This window comes from Quercus lobata, chromosome 9 (assembly GCF_001633185.2).
Source record: "Quercus lobata isolate SW786 chromosome 9, ValleyOak3.0 Primary Assembly, whole genome shotgun sequence".
NCBI lineage: Eukaryota > Viridiplantae > Streptophyta > Magnoliopsida > Fagales > Fagaceae > Quercus > Quercus lobata.
This window is the reverse complement of record NC_044912.1, coordinates 49471710-49496587: the sequence shown is the minus strand read 5'-3', so window position 1 is coordinate 49496587 and position 24878 is coordinate 49471710. Positions and strand designations below refer to the sequence as shown.

Sequence of the window (24878 nt, the reverse complement as noted above, 5' to 3'; positions counted from 1 at the left end):
CAAGGTAGAGTTATTTATTTATTTTTTTTTAAATGGGACTGGGGAGGGGGATTTGATCATTGTAAGAGGTTCTAGATGTGTTATTATTGTTATTTATCATTCACTATTAAAATGCACCATCATTCAACTTTTATTTTAGAGTATTCTCAACTTTGTTTTTTGTTTGTTTTTATGAGAAAAGATGCAAATCATAGTGTCTAATATTGGATAAAGGTTGATGATGTCGTAAATATCACCAGTGAGCTACACGATCCTCGCACGCTCGTAATGATATCTGCACAGAAAAGAGAGAAGACCTAACAGAGAGCATCGGTGTGGTGCCGGCTGAATACCCTCCGAAGATCAAGTTAGAACTATTCTCACAACTCTAGAGTGTTAGAGAAGGGTAAATTATGCGTACCTTGATCTGTGACGGTATTGGAGCTTTTATAATAATAAAAGGTTGGCATCTCTTCCTTGGCGTAGAAGTCTTTTCCCTATAGGAATCCTCTTATATAATTCCAAACATGATGGACAAGACTTTTCCTTGTAGAGAAGATCTTCATTTACGCGTGTATCTTCCGGAATCCTCTTCACGCTAGGATCCTATTTACCTAGGGATTCTATAGTGATTAAGCGTGTGTCGCAAGTATTTTTCATCTGGGGTTTCTGCTATATCCATCCATAACGGGCCATTGCACAAGTTGGGCTTGCCTTCTATCGGCCCACAGACATGGATCCGTCAAGCCCATTTAATGGAAGTCCGTCAGGCTATATTTTTACCCTCTTCAAAGGTCATGTTTGCAACATGTCTTATTCCATTAATCTATTCCTAATTAACCTTTACCCAACAAGTTACCCACCTATTAGTTTGCTATGTCTAGGATTTTTTTTTTTTTTTTGGTTGAAGAATTGCCAGGTCTAGTTAGAGCACTCACATTAGTTCGTGTAAAATTTTCAGTTTATTTTAACAAAAAATCTACTTTTTTTTATTTTTTTTTTATTTTACACAACCACTTTTCCAAAACACCCACATTAATCAATTTATTTTAGAATATATTTCAATAAAATATTTTTTCTTTATTAATTTTTTATTATTTTCTCTAATAGTCATACTTTTTTTATTTTATGCTTATATTTCAAGTAAACCACCAAAATCGGTGGCTCGGCCAGTGGAGCCTCTTATGTTGGAGGTCCAATGATCGAACAGTTGAAATAGTGTTTCCTGCGACCACCATTAGATTGGTGTCTTCGCCCATTGTGCCGCCAGCACTGGTGGCCAGACCACCAAAATAGTGTCTTCAGTGACAGCCAACAGATCGGTGTTTTCGACCATCATTTTGCCATCAGTAAAATATTTCGGTGTGTCGTTTTAGGGTTATGCATGAGAGAGAGAGAGAGATTATTTACTATTAGTATGATTTTAGTTTTAAAAAAAGGAACTGATTTGAATTAAAATTTTAATATATACTTTAATAAAATTCCAAATAAAATCATGCTTTGTTTGAAAAAAAAAAAAAAAACTTAATTATAATTCTTTTCTAATTAAATTATATTGTGGAGATATTTACAAGTAAGGAAGCTTCCTTTCCCCCCACCACTAAAACATCTGACCTTTTTTTTTTTTTTTTTTTTTTTTTTTTTTTTTTTTTTTTTTTTTTTATCTCACAAAATCACATCTTTTCTCTACTTCCTCCCACGGTCTTTTCTCTTCATTTTTTTTTTTTTTTTTTTGATCTTTTCCTTTGTTGTAGCTCTCAAGCACTTGTTTCTCTCTTCTCTAATGGCAGTAGCAAGCTCTCCAAGAGCAAAGAAAGCAGCAAACTCTCCATGGCAGTGGTCACGGCAGCTTCAATTTGAGTTTGGGTTTGGGTTGATGGGTTTTTTTTGTTGAAACTTTGATGTTGAGTTTTCCATTGAAGGTTTAATTTTGGGTTCGGATTGATTTTCTTTGTTTTTGATTGATTTTGTGATTGGAATATCATGGGTTGTGATGGGTTGTGGTGGTGGTGATTAGGCAGTGTTGAGAGTATGTGGGGGAAGAGAGACTGATGAGAGCAGAGGTGAGAGAAAAAATTAATAAAATAGTAATATACACATCTACAGTAATCGTGCAAATATGCACAATTACTATAGCAAATGTGTATATTTACACAACAATAGTTGGACTGATGTGGAGTAGATTTAGGAAATATTGTGTAAATTTTGCATCTTTTTCTATTTTGTATAATTTTGCACCCACTGATGTGAGTGCTCTTAGATAATATAAATTTGGGTAAATTACAAGGTTGGTCTCTATCTTTTATACCATATCAATTTAATTCCTGAACTTTCAATTGTGTCAATTTAGTTCTTAACTTTTTCAATGTCGTGTCATTTTAGTCCCTACCATTATCTTTTGGATGGAAAAAACTGATATATCAAACATAATAGTAAAAAATTATTTTTTATGCTACATCAACTATTATCTGGATTGCCATATCAGTATAACTTATAATAAAAAATTGACTAACCTCACGTCCAAAATAAAATGATAATTAAAAATTTATTTAACATTTAAATATGCCACACCTGTATTTATATGAAAAAAAATCCAAATAATCAAAAATTTTCATATTCTTTATATTTTCTTTTAATTTTTTCTGCACTTTCCCGATAATCAAACATATTACATATCTACTCTTTACCAAAAAAAAAAACATATCTACATACGTTTTAAAAAGTCCAAATAGGAAAACTACTGTAGACAACTTAGGAGGAGCCCCATGTTAGAACCAAGGCAAACCTCCTGTAAGAAAAATTCGGCAAAAACTTAAATCAAAGAATTTGCAGGAGGAGATTTATTAGCTTCCCTACTAACCCAATCGAAAATATACTAGCCACACGCGCTCACGCGCGTACTTAGAGGCTCTTCTATTTTGTTAGGTAAACGTTAATAATTTGCATTCATTATAATTTAAGATTACTGCATTTTCCAATCACCAAAAAAAAAAAAAAAAAAAAAAAACTAAAAAACTAAGGGTGTGATGAGTATTATGCGTTTGTAGGTGAAATAATTTTTTATCAATACTAATTTAAAATCCATATTTTTTTATTTAAATTATCAGTATTGATACTATTCCTTTTTATTATTAGTACTAAATTCAGTCCCATATTTGTGGGCATATCTAAAATTTTTCTTTTTTAGTGAAGTATAGAAAAAGAATACTTCATTTTTAAATGATTCATTTATCCAAACTTTTATTTACACATCTTTCCCCAATTGTTTCTTATATTTTTTTAAGAGAAAATTCTAATTTATTAATGGGAGTTATCTACTTATCTTCAATTCTAAAATTTAACCACTTACTACACATCCATAACAATAGTCAAAAAGAGCTTAAATTCAAGATTTAACAATTCCCTTTAAAACCAAGAAACTCTGCCTAACATTTTTGATGGATTCCATGCAAAAGGCCTGGAGGTCCACACCCAGGTTGTCCAGATCCCAGTAACAATGTTCCTATTCCAGCTAACCCCTACAAACGTGGTTGTAGCCGGATCAACCTTTGCCGAGGAGGCTAGCTCCCATTGAACCCTGCAATAAAAAGCTAAGCCCTACAAAAGCTAGCCTTCCAATATTGCTTGATTCAAAAGGATTTAATATTGCATATATGAGTTGGCATTTAAATATTGCATGATTCGTTAATTTGGGTTGAAATCAAGTGTCATTTAGTCTATAAGAAAAAAAATTATTATTAACTAATTACTGTTTGTCTAACCATGTTTCTAGGGGAGTCTAATTCCATTTTGGATACAATACTGGCATACTGCATACCCTTGCTTCTTTTTTATATATGAATTGTTTAGCAAATTCAAATGCAATTTATAAACGAACCAAAAAAAAAAAAAAACAGATTGTTACATATCCCTTTATTTGTACTTGAAGTCAATATTAATCAATAGGCTCCTTTAATAAGATTGGATTTGTGTCGTGATATGTGCGTCAGTGTCTTTTCAGTAGCAATCACCTCAGATCCTTTTAAGGTTATAAATTAATATTGCATATATGTAATTAATTGAACAAAAAGAAAATGAAAGTAATGCATAAACTATAAGAAGCAGAATTAACAGTTGTTACTTTAGATCCCTTTTCCTTTGGACTGGTATAATATGCACATTAATAACCTATGAGTTATTTTGTAAGCAATCATTATTCACTTTCAAAAGTATCCAACTGAAAATGATGAATGGGAATGGAGAGTCTCAGATTTAATAGATTTGAATGTGCACGGATGGGATAGGGAGAGGATTTATAATTGTTTCAATCAGTTTGATGCTGAGGCAATTCTGAAAATTCCGTTGAGCAGGAGACATGTACAAGACAGATTGGTCTGGAAGTTTGGGCATAAGGGGAAGTATGAGGTTAAGTCGAGTTATCATGTGGCTCGTATGTTAGATGGAGATACCAATGGAACGGAGGAAAGTTCAGGCCCAAGGAGAAACCACCGCCTCTGGAACAAACTTTGGCAACTCCATGTGCCTAGCAAAATCAAAGTTTTTGGTTGGAGGGCTTGCCTTAATATTTTGCCATCAAAGGTGAACTTAGTTCGACGACAAGTGCTGCAAGAAGATAGGTGTGATTTCTGTAGACGGTGTCCAGAGACGATTGTTCATGCAATATGGGATTGTGGTGCTGCTAAGGACGTATGGGCTGGGTCCACTGTCCGGATATAGAAGTGTGGTGGGGAGTTTGATGATTTTTTGCAGCTTTTTCATGCTATGATGGCCAAACTTTCAGATGAAGAGCTCGAGACTTTTTTAGTCCAATGCTGCCTTATTTGGCATCGGAGAAACTCGCTGTTACATGGTGGTAGCATGCAACATCCTGTGCAGTTAAACAAGAGAGTCACGGATTATCTAAAGGAGTACTGCGAGGCTCAGAGTTCCTTGGCAGTTGGTTCGATATCTACTGATTTTCTGCAGAATTGGAAGCCTCCAACGGGTTAGCTATATAAGCTGAATTTTGATGCGGCTATCTTCGCAAATAGTTCAGGGATTGGTGCGGTGATCTGGAACGCTGCTGGGGAGGTTATGGCAGCTCTTTCTGCAAGGGGGGCAACGGTAATTGACAGTGAGGAAGCGGAAGCGATGGCCTGCCGGAAAGCTCTGGAGTTTGCTATTGATGCAGGGTTCTCGGAACTGGTTGTGGAAGGGGACAACTCGGTAGTCTTGTCCTCTGTTTCATCCATTCACCAGGACTGGTCGCGCTTGGGTGTGATTTATGATGATATTAGACACTTAGCAGCAGGTCTTCATTATGTCTCTTTTAATTGCATTCGACGTAGTGCCAATTCGGTAGCCCATTCACTAGCTAGATATGCTAATGTTTTAGATGAGGAAGTTGTGTGGTTGGAAGAGTCTCCACCACCAGCACTAGATGCCTTGTACTTTGACTCTTCTTTTCTTAATGAATGAAGTTTGACAGGGCTTTCAAAAAAAAAAAAAAAAAAAAAAAAGTAATTTACACCAATACAAATATGCTGATATGAACATTATGAAAAATATTATCATAAAATCTGTGGGGGGTAACAATATACCATAAGGTCCATAACAATGTATTTGAAACATATCTACTTGCTTCAAATGAAATTATATATCAACTCATATAATTGACATATAATCGTCTCCCAAATTCTATAATTATATATACATATCTAGGCAATAGCAAAAATTATAAGAATTTATGAATTTTTTATATGGTATCAATTAAATAAAAGCAAAAACATTATTTTGGTCTTTACATTTTGAAGTCACGATTAATTTGGCCCCTACATTTTTGTAGTAGTCAATTTGGTCTCTATTATTTTTAACTTAGAGTCAATTTGGTCCCTACCGTTAACTCACTAATGGAAAATGTCTATGTGGCTAACAATATGCTTTGTTAGCATACATGTGGCAAAAAATATATATAAAATCAAATATTTAACATTTAAAAGGCCACAGAAGCATTTCAACAATAACTGGAAAAAGGCATGTCAAACCAAAAACTAATCTGGAAAAATTAATTAAAAAAAAAACGGTTTTTTTTTTAATATCCTCAATTTCTTTAATTTTCTTGTGTATTCTTGCACTTTCTTAGCTACCAAACACAGCCAAACAATACACCAATTTGAAAATCCCAACCCAAATAAAATAGGCGGGGACAATAACAACTACATTCTTCACGGACATTCACTTCCAATCAAAAGTTTTGATGGAATTAAGCGGTGAAGCAGGGAGCTTGAGATTTTTGCATTCAAGGTTTATAATATGCCCTTGTTGGAGCTTGAGAACAAAATGCTAGTCCACCAAAGGATACTTTTGACCCTTTAGTTTAGCAGCTCAAACATGTTGTCTTGTTTCTAACATAATATGTGGTCACCATAATAACTTGAAGCCACCTTGTTGTGAAATTTTAAAGTACTTGCAAGCGTACGAACCATACCGAAGTATAATTTGACATGAATGAGGTCGAACCCATAGAGACTAGAATGAACGTAGGAAAATTAAATCAAATCCTAACCAAATTAATCCTAATCTAGTTTAATAAAAATTGATTGTTTGCAATTAAATATACTAAGCAAATAATTAAACTAAGCAAAAATATAATATAAAACACTAGAGAGATGTAAACAATCTAGAGAAAGGAATTAAGGTTTTTGGAATCCGTCTTGTTAATTCATATATTTATGATCATTAATTTTTCCCAATCACTACATGATAATTTAGAAATCAATCTTGCTATCATGAAAAATATTCTCATCAAAATCCTTATTTTAAAAATCAAAAGCATGTTCTTCTTCACTTCTTAAGCATAAAATCAAATCACATAAATATTATTGATAATCCTTAACAAGGTTTCATCATCAACCCTAATTATAAATTTAGCTACTCATGGTAATTGAAACAATACACAAGAATAAAATAATAAACATCAAACTAGACAAATAAAATAGAGAAAGAAATAGTCACAATACTATAAAAAAGCCATAGAGGAAGCTGCATGCTGCCTGCTTCCTGCACTCCAACCTTAGCACTTCCCTTTTATTTTTTTTGTTTTGCTACCTTTATATATAGACCAAGGGGTAGCAAAATCAACCCAAATCCATTTGCCCACCCAAACTCACTCACTTAAATGAGACCCAAATCCACCTAATTATTAATTGGGTTAAATGGGTATTAACTCAATTAAATCCAATTTACATTAATATTTATTGGGTTTTAATTGGGTATTCAATTAGACTCAATTATGATTCAAGTATTATTTCTACAAATCACCCAACTCTAAAATACCCAAAACTACTAAAATTACCAAAATACCCCTTAAACCTAAAAAATGACCAAAATAACACCTAAACTTAAAAATGACCAAAATACCCCTAAAACCTAAAAAAAGAAGACCAAAATACCCCTAAACCTAGAAAATGACCAAAATACCCACAAAATCCAAAAAATGACCAAAATACCCCTAAAACCCAAAAAAGACCAAAATACCCCTAAAACTTAAAAATTACCAAAATACATCCAAAACCCAAAAAATGACCAAAAATACTCCTGAAACCCAAAAAATGACCAAAATACCACTGAAACCCAAAAAATGACCAAAATACCCTCAAAACTCAAAAAATAACCAAAATACCCTTGAAACCTAAAAACTGACCAAAATACTCTCGAAACCTAAAAATTACCAAAATACCTACAAAACCTGAAAAATGGTCAAAATAACCCCAAGCCTAGAAATTGACCAAAATAACCTTGAAACCTAAAAATGACCAAAATACCCCTGAAACCTAAAAAATGGCCAAAATAATCCCGAAGCCTAAAAATTGACCAAAATAACCTAGAAACCTAAAAATGACCAAAATACCCTCCCAAAATTATAAAATGACCAAAATACCCCCTAAACCTAAAAAATGGCCAAAATACCCTTGAAACCTAAAAAATGGCCAAAATACCCTCAAACCTATAAAGTGACAAAAATACTCCTAAACCTTTAAAATAACCCAAATAAACCCAAAACCTCTAAAATGGCCACAAACAACCCGAAACCTCTAAAATTACCAAAAATACCCTGAAACCTCTAAAACGACCAAAATAGCTCTAAACCTATAAAACGACCAAAATACCCCTCAAAATATCTAAAATGGCCAACATACCACTAATCCTATAAGATGAACAAAATTCACCCGAAACCTCTAAAATTACCAAAATAGGGGTTTGGGGTATTTTGGATGTTTCAATGGTATTTTCATTAAATTAAAGGTTCTAAGAGTATTTCAGTCATTTTGTAGGTTTCGAGGGAATGTCACTAATTTTTTAGGTTTTTTTTTTTTTTTTTTTTTTTTTTTTTTTTTTTTTTTTTTTTGTAGATTTTGTGGCTATTTCGGTAATTTTCTAGGTTTTGGAGGTCTTTTAGTCACTTTTTAGGTTTTGGGGATATTTCAGTCATTCTTTAGGTTTCCTGGGTATTTTAGTTATTTTTTAGGTTTAGGTGGTATTTTGGTCATTTTTTATGTTTAGGGAGTATTTTGGTAATGTTTTAGTTTTAGGGGGTATTTTGATAATTTTTTAGATTTAGGGTGTATTTTTATCGACTTACAGGTTTAAGGGGCATTTTTATCATTTTATAGATTTTAGGGTATTTTGGTCATTTTTTAGATTTCGAGGATATTTTAGTCATTTTAAGGTTTAGGGGTTATTTTGGTTATATTTAGGTTTCAAGGGTATTTTGGTCATTTTTAGGTTTCTGGGGTATTTCGGTTAGTTTTAGGTTTCGGGGTTATTTTGGTCATTTTTAGGTTTTGGCGGTATTTTGGTCATTTTTTGGGTTTTAGGGGTATTTTGGTCTTTTTTGAGTTTCAGGCGTATTTTGGTCTTTTTTGAGGGTTTTAGGGTTATTTTGGTCATTTTTTGGTTTCGGGGGTATTTTGGTCATTTTGTAGGTTTTGGGGTTATTTTGGTAATTTTCAAGTTTTGGGGTATTTTGGTCATTTTTGAAGATTTTAGAGTACTTTGGTCATTTACACTTTAAGGGCATTTTGGTAATTTTAATAATTGGTAATTGGGTGGGTTGGGTTTTACTCATAATAATTGTGTTGGGTTGGGTTTAGGTTAGAAGTAATTAATTAAATGAGTTTTAATGGGTAAATAAATTTTATATACCCAATCCAATTATGCTCACCCCAAATCTACTCAAATCCATCTATTTGACACCTTATTATACTTGCACACATGCAGCCGACTTAAAGCTTCCCAGCAAACCCGCAATGACGTAGAGCCTCTCTTATTTGTGGTTCAGTGGAGTTAGATGCAAGCCCAAGCCCACATTTCTTTTTTTTTCTTTTTTTTTTTCCTTGCTCCTTCGCGTGTCTCCAGGCTGCTTCTCTTTATTCTTTTCTTCTTCTTTTTTAAGAAAAAGCTTTATTCTTTATTCTTTATCTCTGCTTTTTATTTCTTTCATTCTACTTCACATGCGGACTTCTCTTTATTCTTTATCCTTGGCACTTTTACCATGTTAGATTGAGCAGTGGGTCACTTCTTATTCTTTAATTTTTTGGTCTTCTCTTGAATTCATGTCTGGCTGGCTTGATTCAATTGGCCTTCCCTTATTACCTGCAACACAAAGATATTATATAATCAATCACAAAATAACATAAAAGCAAGGATAACTATGCAAATCTGATGATACTTTATTGTATATATTTCATGCACATCACGCCCCTAAGCAGCATTTAGTCTTTTACAAAGACACTTGCCACATGTTACAAAAGTTTGCAGTATAGGATCTTAAGTTTGGAAAAATATTGTGTGACATTCATACGCATTCACTATTTCACACCCATCCATAATTGATGTGAAAATTGTTATATTTTAATGCATAAAAGTGGATATGAAAATTGAAAAAGATGTGAATTAGTGGATGTGTGAGAATCAAAATCTTTCAAGTTTTATTACTTAAGATTACCAAAATAACTTTCAGGTTTTAACAATAAAATGAAAACCTCAATAACTTCTTAATTTGCTTTAATAAATATCTTTAATAAACCCAATTTGCTATTAGTCACCTAAAAAGAAGTTAGGATAAAAGGCCATAATGAATAGGGAGAAAAAGGACCTTCCGTTTGTGCTACTAATTTAAAGGAAGACTAGATATTGGACTTTCTAAAATAAAGCATGATCTAAAAAGAATGCTTAAAATCAATTGAATATACTAAATAAACATGGTCAAGTTTAATTCAAGGCCTTCACCACTCTAATTATTACTCCATTACTAGCTAACAAAGCATAGTTATGGAACTTCATATCTTGTTCATGTACTGCACAAGTTTTTGCTATTCAGATCTTACCTATTCAAAAAGAATAAACTTGCCATAAGAAATATACACAATTACAATCATGATATATGTTACGACAAGAAAAAACAATCTCGCCCAAGTTCACAACTTTACACAACAAACACACAAAAATAAGGAAAATCTGTATATAAATGACAAGCACCTGGAGCATTTCAGCTCACTGCAGAAACACAAGAAATCCAATGAACAAAGCCACCAAGGAGTTACCCATACTGACATTTGCAATCAAAGAAGCTGCACCAGAAAAGTTTCCGGCTGATGTGTTAGTGCTCAAAACAACCACCATCCAATTATCCTCGGAGCCAATCCCAGTCTCAGTGTAGTTTGAATCCTTCAAATATTTTGCATATTGAGGTGTTGTAAAATTAAAAAGCACCAAAAATGGGTCTAATTTGGGCATACAGACAGGCAATATGACCCCTTGAACTGTGTGATTCTCTTTTATGTCACAGCCATCCATGAGCTTGTCATATTCGTTATCATTAGGCTTAGTGCCAGGAGTAGAGTTGTAGTGAAAGGCGTTTTTACAAGTTTCGTTCTTTAATTGGTTTGCAATATTATTAGCTAGGCAAGCTGCATTGTTGTTCTCAGTGAAGTTGGGGGAATTTAGTGACAACCTATAAAGATTAAGGTCCTCCAAGAGATATTTTTCGGCTGTAGCTCTGAAGATGTAAAAGTTGCATTAGTGTGAAGATTAAGTAAATGATGCACCAAAGTTGACCCATTTAGCAGTAGTCTTCTCTATGTTCTACAACTAGCTACCAATGTTAATTGATAATTTTATACTTTGATGGAATTAAGCAGTGAAGCAGGGAGCTTGAGATTTTTGCATTCAAGGTTTATAATATGCCATTGTTGGAGCTTGAGAAGAAAATGCTAGTCTATCCTTTGTCAATTCCTTAAAATTTTTTATCTTAACAGGATAGTAAAGTAAAGGTATAGAGAAAAGAAAAAGAAAAAGGAAAGATTATTTAGCACCAAATACCAGTTACTCATCAACATATGAAATGGTTAGTGTACAATTTTTCTTATACAGGCTATCCTATTCTACAGCAAAATACTTTAAGCACTGTTCCAATAACTTTGTCATACTTTCATGATTTTAGAAAAGGTTGCCGCCTGATGGCTCTGGATTTTGTTTGATTAAGTTCACAAAAAACTAGTTTAGCAACTTAATGAAATGTTGTAAGAATCCTATGTAATCCTATACACAGGGCCCATTGATTGGAATTGAGCAAATGCCTGTTCCAAAACTTTGTTTCTCCTACAACTCAAACTGAAAATCAAAATGAATTTTATGTTTCAAGCTGAGGAACTAATTAATTGAAGTCATGATTTCAGTTAAAAACATGCGTGTGTGCAATAACTATTGCTAAAAAAGTGTAAGAGAGAAAAATGAATTATCATATGGCACGCGTGTACACATATATATAGAGAGGGAGAGTGAGAGAGAGAGAGAGAGAGAGTACCATCACAATTATAGGATGCTTTTCCTTGCACAACATGAAGAACAAGAAAAAAGTGGGAGAGTTTAAGTTTAAAGAAGGCCATGTTTCAAACTTGAGTGTCATGCACAGCAGTACCTTATGATGAGCAGTACATAAAAATAGATAAGAGAAAAAAAGAATGCAAGAGCTTTTAGCTTTTTTTATCCATAGTTGTCCTTTGAATATCTTTCCTTGTTGAAAGTTGCCGTGCATGTCAAGGTGCTCTAGGTGCCATCTCTGTTTCTTGTACCAAAGTGAAGTGTGACTTTTATGGCAACATTTTGACTTAGGAACCTTAAATGTGGTGTTTATTGATAGTCTTGGTAATGCTTTTAGTAAATGGTTCTGAGGATAGCCATCCAAACGCAAAATTTTAGTCATTGTTACAGTTACTTTGTCTTTCAAAATTTTAATCCTTTTTTTTTTTTTTTTTTTTTTTTTTTTTTTTTTTTTGATGAGCTTTAATCCTTAAACTTTAATGTATCTCACAAATTGATCATTCTGTCTATTGCCATCTATCGTCGTATACCCAATAAAGTTATACTTAAGAGTTAAGAACAATTTTATGAAAATGTTAAAGTTTAAGGACTAAAATGACAAAAACAATTTTCTCAAAAGAAAAAAGAAGACAAATAAACCTTTAGGAATGAAAATGATATTTCATGTAAACTTAAAGAGTGAAAATTGTGTTTTAACCCAAAATATATATATATATATATATATATATGATGATAAATAAATAAAATATGTGTTGTCAAGAGTTAGTATCTCATCTCCTTCAAAATTTTGAAGAAAAAAACTAATATGAAATATATTGATTAAAAAAGAGGAAAGCTCACATATGCATATCCAATAATAGGCAATTACGCACCTTTTTTATTTTTTGACTGAACAAGAAACTACCTTAAAATAGAAATTAAAAAAAAAAAAAAAAAAAAAACCTTAACCTCTTGTTTCTCAATTTGCTCTTGTTTTCCTAATGTTTAGGAAAAATATTTTGTTTACTAAATGATTTTGGCTGTTCATCAAAAAAAAAAAAAGAAAAAAAAAAAGATTTTGGCTGATAAAATTCAAAAAGCATAAGAATTAAAAAAATTATATATCAAAGTCTCTTTTCCCCCTTAGAATGACCAATATGTCATGGGCAAACCACATAATATTTTTGTTTTAATTTTTTTTTTTTTGAACTCTTTGGATAAATTAAATTCTTGGGGACTAGTTGTAAATTGTTATTTTTGGAGACCAATAAGAATTTTTTTTTTTGGGAGTTCTTGGGAGTAGTTGACCTCTCTGCTTTGTAACCTAACTAGTTAGCACTTCTTGTGTTTCTGATAGAACAATTCAGGGTTCAAATTCTTCAAATCTAATTATTGAAGTATTAAAAAAATTTAAAAGAAGAAAAGTAAAAAATGGAGGAGGTTGATAATTTGTTAAACATCCCTTAGCACCATCACAACAAAGCAATTCTTAAAAATGGCCACTTACATAATTCTATGAATCACCATCTAAATATAAAAGTGTAATGGCAGATTAGTTCTTGATGTATGAAATATGAATAATTTTATATTATTTTTTAAAAGTCAATCATATTTTTATTATTAGTCTATTGGAATTTTTTTTTAAGGAAGGGATTTTATTTTAGATTTATTAATTAATTAAATTATTAGTATTTAATTTAATTTTCTAGAGTAAGAATTCAATAATTAGGCTTCGGCCCAAGTCAATTCGGATGAGAACTTATTCACGATAGACTATATATAATATAATAAATACATTATTGCAGTCCAGTGAGGAAAAATTTAATACTTTGCAAGGAGTGGGGCAGGGATTAAACAATCTTGCAAAAATACGAAGGGGACACATATCACTGTCTTCAGGTAACAAAACGACACATTGTCTGAACCTAACTATACGTGGCATTCTCGGCCCCACCTCCTGTTTTTTATATTACCAAAAATACCCTTACTCTCTTTCCCTTCTCTCTCACACCGACCTCATGCACCGACACCACCGACACACAAACATAATCAGTTAATCACACACAGTCACTCTCACTGTCTCAGTCTCAAATCAACGTAAGCCTTGTCTGCTTTGTAAGATTGAGCCCTCAAATTTGCGTATTTGAGTAAGTGTTTTTATTGCCCGGAGTTCATTATTTTACCATATTTGGCATTAATTTTACAGGGTTGGATTCTAGTGATGCTTGTAATGAGAACAATGTTGTTCCTGGTCCTTTCTGTGGGCTTCAAAATGAGACAATTATAGATATTGCTGATTCTGCTTTTTTTTTTTTTTTTTTTTCACAACTTTTCGGAGTAAGCTGGTATGCAATTCATGACATAAGACATAAAATATGATCTTGAGATTTTTATACTTCTTGAAATGATTTTCATGCTAATTTTTAAGAAATTGTAAGATTGATTTTCCTTTGGTTGCTTTCCCTATAAATTTCACTTGACGGTGTTTTTTTCTTGTCAACCTTGTGTGAACTATTTTCTTGAAATTTGTCAGTACTTGGGTAGTTGGTCACTGTTATTGGGTCATATTTTAACCAAAATATTGTCTGAAAATTTTTATTTGTCTGGAAATTGCCAATTTTCTTTGGGCTAAATGGAACCCATATAAGTATGGGTGGTGAGTAAGGTTGGGGGTTCAAATCCCTTTGGGTGTATGAGTAACTTACCAAGAAAAAAAAAAAATTCCTGGAAATTGTTATCTGGTTTTGACATTTCAAATTGAATTGAAATTCAATACCCTCATAAGCTGTACATATGCATGGTTTTGAAACATTTAGTGTAGATTTCTTCTGTAGTTCCTTATTAATTTCTGTTTGTGGTCATGAAATTCTTTCTGAATTAGAATTTCATTATATAATGGTGCTTTTGTTCCGTCGTGAGAATTGTTCTATGCTTATTGTAATCAGATAATTCAAATACTGATGCTTTATTATTTGATGCAGCCAGTGAAAATAATTGATCCCCACTTGGTTTCATCGTTTTTTGACGATTATAAGAGGGGGTGTATTTGCATGCTACAACAGAGTTAGAAAATAGACATGCCTGGGTTGCTGAGTGTTCTTTGAATATCCAAGTAACAACGGGAGTTGAGTGAAACATTTGTTTAATTAGTAGGGCATCTTCAGACCAACACTTGTCATTCCCTACTGGATCACATGTGCAATATACATTTCCTGAGGTCAGTGATAGCATTCATTCTTATGAGAATTTTGTAAAGAATAGTCTTCTTTCAGCTTGCCTCTTTCTTAAGAAATTCAAAATTTAAGATACTCTTCTTTTACTAAGAAGTTACCAACCATTAAGAGCAAACTTCGTAGTATCCCTAGCACAATTTTAAGTCTTTGCCCCGTTGGATTGCCCCCCCACATGGAAAAAAAGAAAAACAAGATTAGACCAGCTTGGGGTTGAAGTTAGGGAACTAGGCTATAGGAGCTATCTACGTCCTTCTTCCCAATTGAGGTGAAGAAGACTTATTCTAGCATCTTATGCAACCTTTAACACTTATCATAGAAGTCTTTTTATTAATAACCATGTCTTTTTTGGTGTTAATACATTCCTCCTTATGCTTCTGACACTTGGTATACCCTCTCTTTTTTACTCAATTACTTGTTCTTCTTCTTTCAGCTAAAGGATTGCTTTTGTTTCTACTCATTAAATATGCTCTTAGGTCTTATCTTCTTCTTCTTCTTCTTCTTTTTTAAATTTATTATTATTATTATTATTATTTTTTTTTTTTTGAGAAAGAAGGTCTTATCTATTTGATGTATAGAATTTACTGTGGTGATGGTGGTTTACCTTGTTATATATATATATATACGGACAAAACTTAGGTACAGTACTTAGGTGGATTTTTTCTCATGGTATGAAAGTGTATTTTTTAGTTAAGTAACCACATGGTTGAATCTTAAGAAGGGAGTCGTTAGTAAGAGAAACAAATACATATATTTACGGGCAATTAGAGTGAGTTTAGAAATAGTAAGATGAGGAGATAATGGTTGAAGGATATTCATGACCTTCTGCCACCGGAGTGGTCTCAAATTAATTAATACATTAAACAACGGTTTCGTTGTTAGTTTCTCTAGGAACCAGCAGTGATTGCCATGAGGCTATGCGCACTGCACTTGTTGGGTCGGAATCCTACATACTAACTCAACAATAGAAGGTCATTGAGTGAGTCAGAGGAACCTAAGGAACAGCAGGGGGTTTCAAGTTAGAGTTACACCTTTTTATAGCCATTGATTTTCATAAGATCTAAGGGAGAAAGAGACACCACTTAATATGCCATTAATATAGAGTTATTGATTGCCACATTAGCTAACTTTCCTTAAAAAAACCACCCACATTCACTGTACCTAACGCTTAATCTTTTTCCTTTTTTTAAAAAAAATAATAATGATTAAAAATGATATTTTCTTAATATTGTTCATACTTCCTTAACTATCTCTCATATATCGAATTTCACATAGATTTTGCTATTGAGGGAGGTTATTACACAAATAATAAAAAGAAATTAGAAAATTAGTAATTATTTAGTAATCCATTAATAATGATCCCTCCCCCCACTGTCTCTGATCATAACAGCACCAGTTAGTCAGAGCTCATTCTATAGAATTTGTAACATGGGATCCTTACTAAGGCAGAGCTCTTTTGAACATTTAATATTGCATGGCCATGTAGTAAATTGTGTAAAGAAATAAAGGCAATAAGTGAGAAAATTATCAAAATTAAACACAGAATTGCATCATCAACAAAGTCTTGACCAAGTAACAATTATTAGTTGCAATTTTCAGTATCCGTAGAGGATGAAACACAACAAAATCAAATAGGGACACAAGTGCAAATCAGGTTGAATTAAGGTTTTGTATTTTTATTTGTGTAATAACCTCCCTCAATAGCAAAATCTACCAGAAATTCAATATGTGAGAGATAGTTATGGAAGTATGAACAATATTATGAAAATATCATTTTCCTTCATTATTAAAAAAAAGGGGGGGGAAAATGATTAAGTATTGGGAACCGTGAATGGGTGGGTTTTTTAAGGAAAATTAGCTAATGTGGCAATTAATAACTCTATATTAATGATATGTTAAGTGGTGTTTTTTTTCACCCTTAGATGTTATGAAAATCAGTAGCTATAAAAAGGTATAACTTGAACCCATCAAACACATACATACATATCTGTCAACCACCAGATTTTTGCTAGAGCACGTCATAAAGCTGAACTGTTTTTTTATTTTTTTTTTGGGTAAAAAGTTGAACTATTTTTGGCCTCTGCAGTTTTCCTTGTTAGTCTGTGTGTAGAGTAGACTGTCTATGACACTCATATCTTCCTCTTATGATTCAGTAAAATAAAATTAGATTTTTTTTATTTTTTTCCTTCTCAATATCTTACAAAATCATATGATGATATTGTACATTTAGGTAATGAACTTCCTTCTCGATTCATTTCATTGATATTGTACATTACCATTAAAGAAAGGTGAAAGCATAAAAGACCCCCTCCTCCCTCAAGTTAATAAATTGCATACTGTGCCCAAGGAATATGGCCTTCATTACTTATCTGTGCCTTGAATTATCCAAAATGGTATCTAGAGATGTGTAATTTATGATTACTGAGCATTTGGTGCATCCGATTATTATGGATTCAAATATCCTTAATTCTTATTAGGAGATCGAACCAAGGACCTATGGAAGTTGGGGTGGCCCTGTTCCCATGGGCATTTTTATCTAGTTTTAGGCTCCAAATACTTCTGTTGTAGGTTATAATGGAATGAATTTGCAGCTTTTCTTCTACAATCCTGACTTAGGGTGGCTGAACGGTATGGGAAAACAGTCCTTGTACAATGTTCGTGTTATTGTTGCTGTAAAGGGATATGGAGAATTTGATGCTTGGAGCCATCTATTTGGCTTCCGAAAAATTGAGAGCTATATTGATAGGGCCATAGGTGGAAGGTATTGCTTTATATGCCTTCTAGAACATTTTACTTAGGTTTTTGTTTTGATATTATGATATGTAGTCTATAAATTTTTTATTTAAAGGTTGTTCAAGGTCAACGGACAACCTTTCATTATCTGTGGTGGTAATTGGATATTGTCAAATGGGTTACTATGTCTTTCAAGGGAATGTTACAAAACAGACATCAAGTTTCATGACGATATGCATTTTAATATGACTCACAGTTGGGGTGGTGGATTGGTTGAGAGGACAGAATTCTATCATTATTGTGATATTTATGGACTTTTTTGGTGATATCTCTCTGTCTCTCTCTCTCCCCCCTATGTGTGTGTGTGATCAATTATAGAGGGTGTATAGAAATAGAAATATAGAACAAACAACCACACAGAGAACATAGAGATAGAGACTTACAAGGTTCAGATTTAGTCATATGTCCAAAGGCAGACATTGAGAAGAAAAATTTACTCGCAAACGTGACTACAATAGTTGCACAAAACTAAACCCCATATACACCCAATGAGCTCTTTCTTACTAATAACAAAGATTATGGCTACAAAGTTTGTTTGGTGACTTTTTGTGGAGATTAACCAACCAATAGGACTAGGCAGTACTATTTGCTTTCTCGTACACAACAAGAAGATGAAAAACAAACCATACCAAAGTCAGCAACTGTTCATAGTGCACATGTAAGGGTTGAGTTCCACATTGAGAGAAAAAGTAAGGCAAGTGAGAAGTTGATGGACATAGTTGGGTCTAAACCATTTGGCTTAAGCTGTTTGAGTGGTACCCCAATATATATCAGTTGGTACATCAATATGTATCTATAGGCTCTTGTTGGACCCTAGGGACACTTTTGAACCCAAAAAATTGGTGTTAGAGTTATGGTTCAACTTTAATTTGGTTCGAAATTTTCTATCAAAAATTTTTTTTTTTTTTTTGAATGAGTATCTTGGTGTTGATGTGGTTGGTGTGAATTTGGTTATTGCTGCATTTAATGCAACTCTTGTATGCACAATCTGGATTTGCTAATGACTCACACACAGTGGGAAGCTAGGTTGATGTGGTAGAGGCTTATATGGGAGGGAGAGGTCTATTGTGAGTGCATGTGTGAGGGTTGAGTCCCATATAGAGAAAAAGTAAAGAAAATGAAGAGTTGATATATATAGTTGGGTGCAAACCTATTGGATGAAGCTTTTGAGATAGAATGATGTCCCTATATGTATATCAATGGGAGGTTGGTGGGTTAGTAAAATTGGGACAAATCCTGGAACATCAAAGATTTTAGATTCACCAAAATTTGTATGCTTTATAGTAAGGGTATTGTCACGGGATGATTGCAGCGTAAGATGCTGGGAATGCCAAGAAAGTGTTGTAGAGTAAGTTTTATAATTGAAAAAAGCTTGTTAAATTACAAATTCTCCCAAAAGCTTAAACTATTAGGATATGGGAAATTTAATCACTTAATCACATACTTCTAACACACTCATGTGTGGGCTCAAACTCCCTTTTATAAGTTGAGGCCCAACAAATGAGATTTTAAATGGAAGGTTGAGTGGAGGAGCAGGGATCAAACTCAAAACCTTCTGCTCTGATACCAAGTTAAATTATTGATTCTCCCAAAAGCTAAAGTTATTGGGATATGGTAAATTTAATCATTTAACCACATACTTCCAACAAAGCTAACAACTATAATCTGCAGTACTTTCCCATTAATGATGGTGTTCTTGTAACCATATAAATTGATGATATGTTAATCACTGAAATTAGTCCCATTATGAAAGTTACCATAAATTGTGGCATTGTTGATTTTATAATGCTTTTGAAACTTATTAGGGTATTTATATTCTTTGACCTAAATTGTCCATAGATCTTTTACCTTCAACTGTAGAGTACTAACATAGTGGCAATAGTGTGTCACAAGAAAAATTTATTTCCTTTCTTTTAATTGTCAAAATTTGATTTTAAAACAAGCATAACTGATATTACAAGAACAAGTTAATACATGAGCAAGCCTATGCTTGTGAGAAAATTCTTTATTTTCTTCGGTACAACTCAGCACTTCTTGATTTCTAATTTCTCAGGTCAGCTGCATGGATTATTACTACCATCATTATCATTTGACCTTGATCTCTATTTCAGGCTATACACTCTAGTTAGAATTTTTCTTTTACTTTTCTGACTGCCTCTGCCTTAGACCTAATATATTTCTAGCCCCCTCTTGTTCTCAAATGCTTTGAAATATAAATAAAGAAGTCCTTACTATTCAGCTAAGTGGTTTTTTTTTTACATAATTAAAAATTGACTTAATCAAATTGTCTATATCTTCTCCTCAAAGCTACGTCTAGATTTTAGTGAATACATTTATTTTGTATTCTATCTTTTATTGCCATTATTAATGATTTTACTTAATTACTTAGGATAATGGCTTTGTTGAGTTCAGTTTTATTTTTTAATTGCCATTAACCTATTTCAGCATCACTTTTTTCAAAAAGTTATTTGACATTGTTTGCTATTTGGTATATTGCAGTAGGAGCATTTGGTTCTTTAAATTTTGGTACACTTGGTTATTTAGTAACTGAAGTTTTAAAATGTTCCTACCAGAGTGAATTCTGCATTGCATTATTTTGAACGATTTGTTCTCCAAAGACCCAAGCCTGTCTACGGGGTCAAATATGGTTCAAGGCTAACCAAACCTAAGGATTCCAATATTTTTAAGTTATTTCAGTATTAAGTTACTCTAGTATAACTTGGTCCATAGGACTGATTTGGTTTTTGTAGGTGTGGCAAGAGTTTTGGAGTACTGAAGACGTTGAAGTGGTGACCCAATATCAAATCCAAATGGTCCCCTAGATCATGATCTTCTCCTGCTATGTGCAAGAAACACTGTCAAGCTTCTAAGGAACCATCCAAGTCTTGCTCTTTGGGTAGGTGAAAATGAGCAAGTTCCACCAGATGACATCAACAAAGCTTTAAAAAATGACCTAAGATTCCATCCTTATTTCTAACACTCCAATGAAATCAGCAAATCTTTTGAAGATTTATATGTGGTGTCAAAAGATCCTAGCCAATATATTGATGGGAAACATGTTTACATCCAAGGATCCTTGTGGGATGGATTTGCAAATGTAAGGGGGGCTTCACTGATGGCCCTTATGAAATCCAAAATCCTGAAGCATTTTTTAAGAATGATTTTTACGGCCTTGGATTCAATCCTGAGGTTGGTTCTGTCTGGATGGCTATTGCATATACTATCAAAGCAACAATGTCTCAAGAAGGCTGGCAGATTCTGTTGTTTAAGCAACTTCCTAGTGGGTACACAGAAGAAGTTCCAAACCCCATATGGGAATAACATAAATACATTCCCAATTCAGAGCCAAAGAAAAGTGTTGATCAAATTGAACTTTATGGAACCCCAAAGGATCTTGATGATTTTTGTTTAGAGCTAAACCAAAATTTTCTCTAGCTATTCTAGATGCCTATTGCTCTATTTTTTTTTTTTTTTTTTTGGTGACCTAACTTGAAATGATCATCAAGCTTAAGTGGCTAACTACATTCAATTTAGAGCTCTGCTGGAGGGCCGGACTTCCCATAAATACACTAGTCCTGATTTGGAAGGCACAGAACCCTTGGACTGGTCTAAGTGACTAGTTAAATGATCATCTCCTACACCAAATGGCAGGTTTCTATGGCTGTCACTATGCTGCAGAACCAATCCATGTCCAGCTGAATCTAGCTACATATTTTATGGAGGTAATTTCTACACTAAGAATTATAACTTATCAGTTTGAATTGGATTTTGAAATTCAATGATTATTTAATATCTGATGAAATGTTTTCATAGAACGCGTATTGAGCCTGAATAATCTTTTGAATTTAATAAATAAAGTTGATATATTTTTTTTGACAGAATAGAAAATAAAACGTTAAAAAAAAAAAAAATCTAGTAAAAATGCTTATACCTGATTTTCTTTTTGTTTTTGTATGTGTGGGTTGACAAGACCAGGGGGTGGCTGAAATGCTTAAATTTATGTTTCTTAAACCAAATAATATTTCAGAAGGGAGCATATATGAAACTAATTCATTTTAGTCAAAGACATTCTTTGTACTTGATGCTATTTAAAACGATCCCATCCAGAGATGGTATTTAACTTCACAATTGTTTTCTGGTCCCGCCATCAGCTAGTTGTCAATACTACGTCTGAGGAACTATCTAACATAGCTATTGAAGCTTCAGTCTGGGATCTAGAAGGTACATTTCTATACTACCAAGGTTTTGAAAATCTCTTTGCTCCAGTCAGAAAAACAGTACCCATAGTTGAGATGAAGTATCCAAAGTCTAAAAACCCAATGTTGGTCTACTTCCTTCTTCTCAAACTCTACCACACATCAGACTATGGTATTTTATCTAGGAACTTTTACTGGTTGCATCTCTTTGGTGGAGATTACAAGCTGCTGGAGCCCAACGGAATGAAAAAAAAATAACCCTCAAGATTACATCCAAGGTTTTCATCAAAGGTTTCACTTATAAAATTGAAATGCATGTTGAAAATGTGGCCAAGAAATCCAACTCTAACAGATTAACCTATATGAACAAATAATGTAAGAACTTTTTATTACGTTATTCTCGTTAAGATCACTTTTAAGGTGAGACTAAGCTCCATTCATGGAGAGTATGAAAGAAAAAAGGACTTCATATCAAGGATCGACCGTTTGAGAATTCTTCATGTTCATTACTCAGACAACTATTTCTCGCTGGTGTCCATTGAGGTTATTCCCATTAAGATCACTTTTAAGGTTCCTCCAGGTGTCATGCCTCGAGCTTCACTTCATGGCTGGAATTACCATGACTGTCCATTGAGCTGGGTAAAGAATACACTTTTAATGTTTGTTTGCAACCTTGTGGAAGTATAAAATCTATTGAGGTCAAGTTTTACAGAGGAAATATTTATCACAATTTCCTGGAATGCTAGAAATTAATTTCCAACTCTTACATACTTAATTGTCCTTTTTTGCACTGAGAAACATTTTTTACTTAAAGTTTCACCTGTGATACTAGGAATGAAGCACCTAAATAAATTGAGAGAACCTTCTATATTTCTGCCAATGTTGTTTAGTTCTTCTTAGGTGAAATATCTTCAAATTTTTAATATATGGTGTTGACTCCATGTGTAAATAATTTGTAGATATGGACCTTTTATCACTTGCTTGCTTCTTTTTTTTGTGTGCTTTCTCAGTACTTTATTTCTTGATTAAGGGAGTGATGGAATGAAAGAAAGATACAGAGAGGAAGGGTGTTTATTCAATTAAAAAAAAGGGTAAGGGATGAGTGAAAGAAATGCAAATGAATTTAGTTTGTTTAGCAAGCTGGGAATTGGACTTTGAATTTGGATGCTTTGAAATCTAAAGTATAAAATTCTATATAATTTTTGAATTGTCCTTTTTTGTTAACATAAACAATAGAAATCAGTATTATAAATTTCAAAAGTAAAAGTTTTAGTTAATTCAAACTCAAAATTCATCATCTAAATGTAACACGAGATAAAATTTCATTTATCTATAACCTAGATAGAGATGCATAAGGAAATCTCATAAATGAATGAGAACTATTAATGTTAGTATGGACATGATTGAAAAAAAAAAAGAAAAAAAGGAGGGGGAAAAGAAATTGGAAATGTTACTATGAAGATTTAACTCCAAGTTGGCAAGGAAGTATAAATGCCTTGCTTGCTTCTTTTGTTCCTTCTTTCTTTTGTTTTCTTTTGTGTTGGAGAAAATATTTCTTTTGTTTTGAAGAAGGTATATCTTCTTTAACACAATGGCTTGATAATCCTACATATATAATAGAAGTTATAATGGCTTTTCATATGAACTTAGCCTTAAAAAATTTGATACAAAAAATAACTTGGAAGCTTCCCAAAGTGTGTTTTGAAGCCAAAATTGGATTCTTCTTGTTGTAAGTTTTTATAGTTGCCTACGTAAATTTGTTCATATGTATGTGTGTTTTTGTATTGGTATTTATAAACAATAGTTACTTTGTTTACTTAAAATTTGTCATATAAATGTTAATGTAGTAATATTATATTGCACTTCGCTATGTTTTTATGAGATATATTACTCTAAATGGTTTGGTTTATGTTATATTTGATGCAATTTTGATAAATAGTATATCACTCAACTTTTTTATATAAATCATTATTTTTTTGAATCATGTTTTTATTTAATATTGATTATAGGTTAATCACACTTAAAATTCAAAATAATTAGTTGCCATTTATTGATAAATTCATAAGGTAGCCATTTACTATATTTAAGAATGCAATATATATATATATATATATATATATAATGGCTCTTCATACATTAATGAGCTTCTAATGTCCAATCATCCTGATATTCGAAAAGAATAATAGATTACTTTAATATTTGGTAAGCATGATAGTTGGAGATAAGAAATTTAGTCTAACAATGGAATTAACAAACTGTTATTATAGAAAAAAAGCATTGAGGAATATGACTTCAGTAAAAGTTACCGAAAAGTCTAACTCAAACCAATCTCTATTAAATATTTGTTTTGTCCTTTATTAGTACTAGAATAGATTATATTCTTTCTCAAACATTACCAAAAATTTTTCTACCCTATTTATCTCATATGGGGAAGAGAGGAGTTAAACATATATTCTTTTCATGAAGAATATCTACCAGTACCACCGAGCTAAAAAAAAAAAAAACACTAGGCAAAATATTAATATACATAAATGTTAAGGGAGCGATAGACTCATTAAAATTAATATATATATATATATATATATTTGTTAAATGAAAAAAAAAAAAAAAACCATAATGTTGTTTTTTTTTTTTTTTTTTTTTTTTTTTTTTTTTTTTTTTTTTTTTGGTAATTGGATTAATAGAACCAAGCTCGTATGAGGTTTATGTAAAGCTTTAAAAGGCTTTACTCTTTCATTTTTGTATCCCCATATCACCTTTACTACTAAACTTTTTCACGGTGATTTTGTTGGTTTAGCTTTGTTGTTATGAGTTATAATGGGTAACCTAGATTAAGTAA

At 32.5% G+C, this 24878-nt stretch overlaps 1 protein-coding gene, 1 long non-coding RNA gene and 1 pseudogene across 2 annotated transcripts; 2 read left to right on the top strand and 1 right to left on the bottom strand.

The window, feature by feature from the left end:
* Window positions 1–10512: 10512 nt before the first annotated feature.
* Window positions 10513–11445, bottom strand: LOC115961935 (uncharacterized GPI-anchored protein At5g19250-like). Its single transcript, XM_031080824.1, has 2 exons — window positions 11417–11445; window positions 10513–11017 (listed from the first exon to the last, which is right to left on the bottom strand). The coding sequence occupies exons 1-2, from the start codon at window positions 11443–11445 to the stop codon at window positions 10513–10515; spliced, it is 534 nt and encodes a 177-aa protein (XP_030936684.1).
* A 2403-nt stretch (window positions 11446–13848) lies between these two features.
* Window positions 13849–20563, top strand: LOC115960486. Its single transcript, XR_004085185.1, has 3 exons — window positions 13849–13967; window positions 14802–15037; window positions 17642–20563. It is a non-coding gene; the product is annotated as an uncharacterized LOC115960486 (long non-coding RNA).
* Window positions 20564–20611: 48 nt separating this feature from the next.
* On the top strand, window positions 20612–22911 carry LOC115961934 (annotated as a pseudogene).
* Window positions 22912–24878: the final 1967 nt, after the last annotated feature.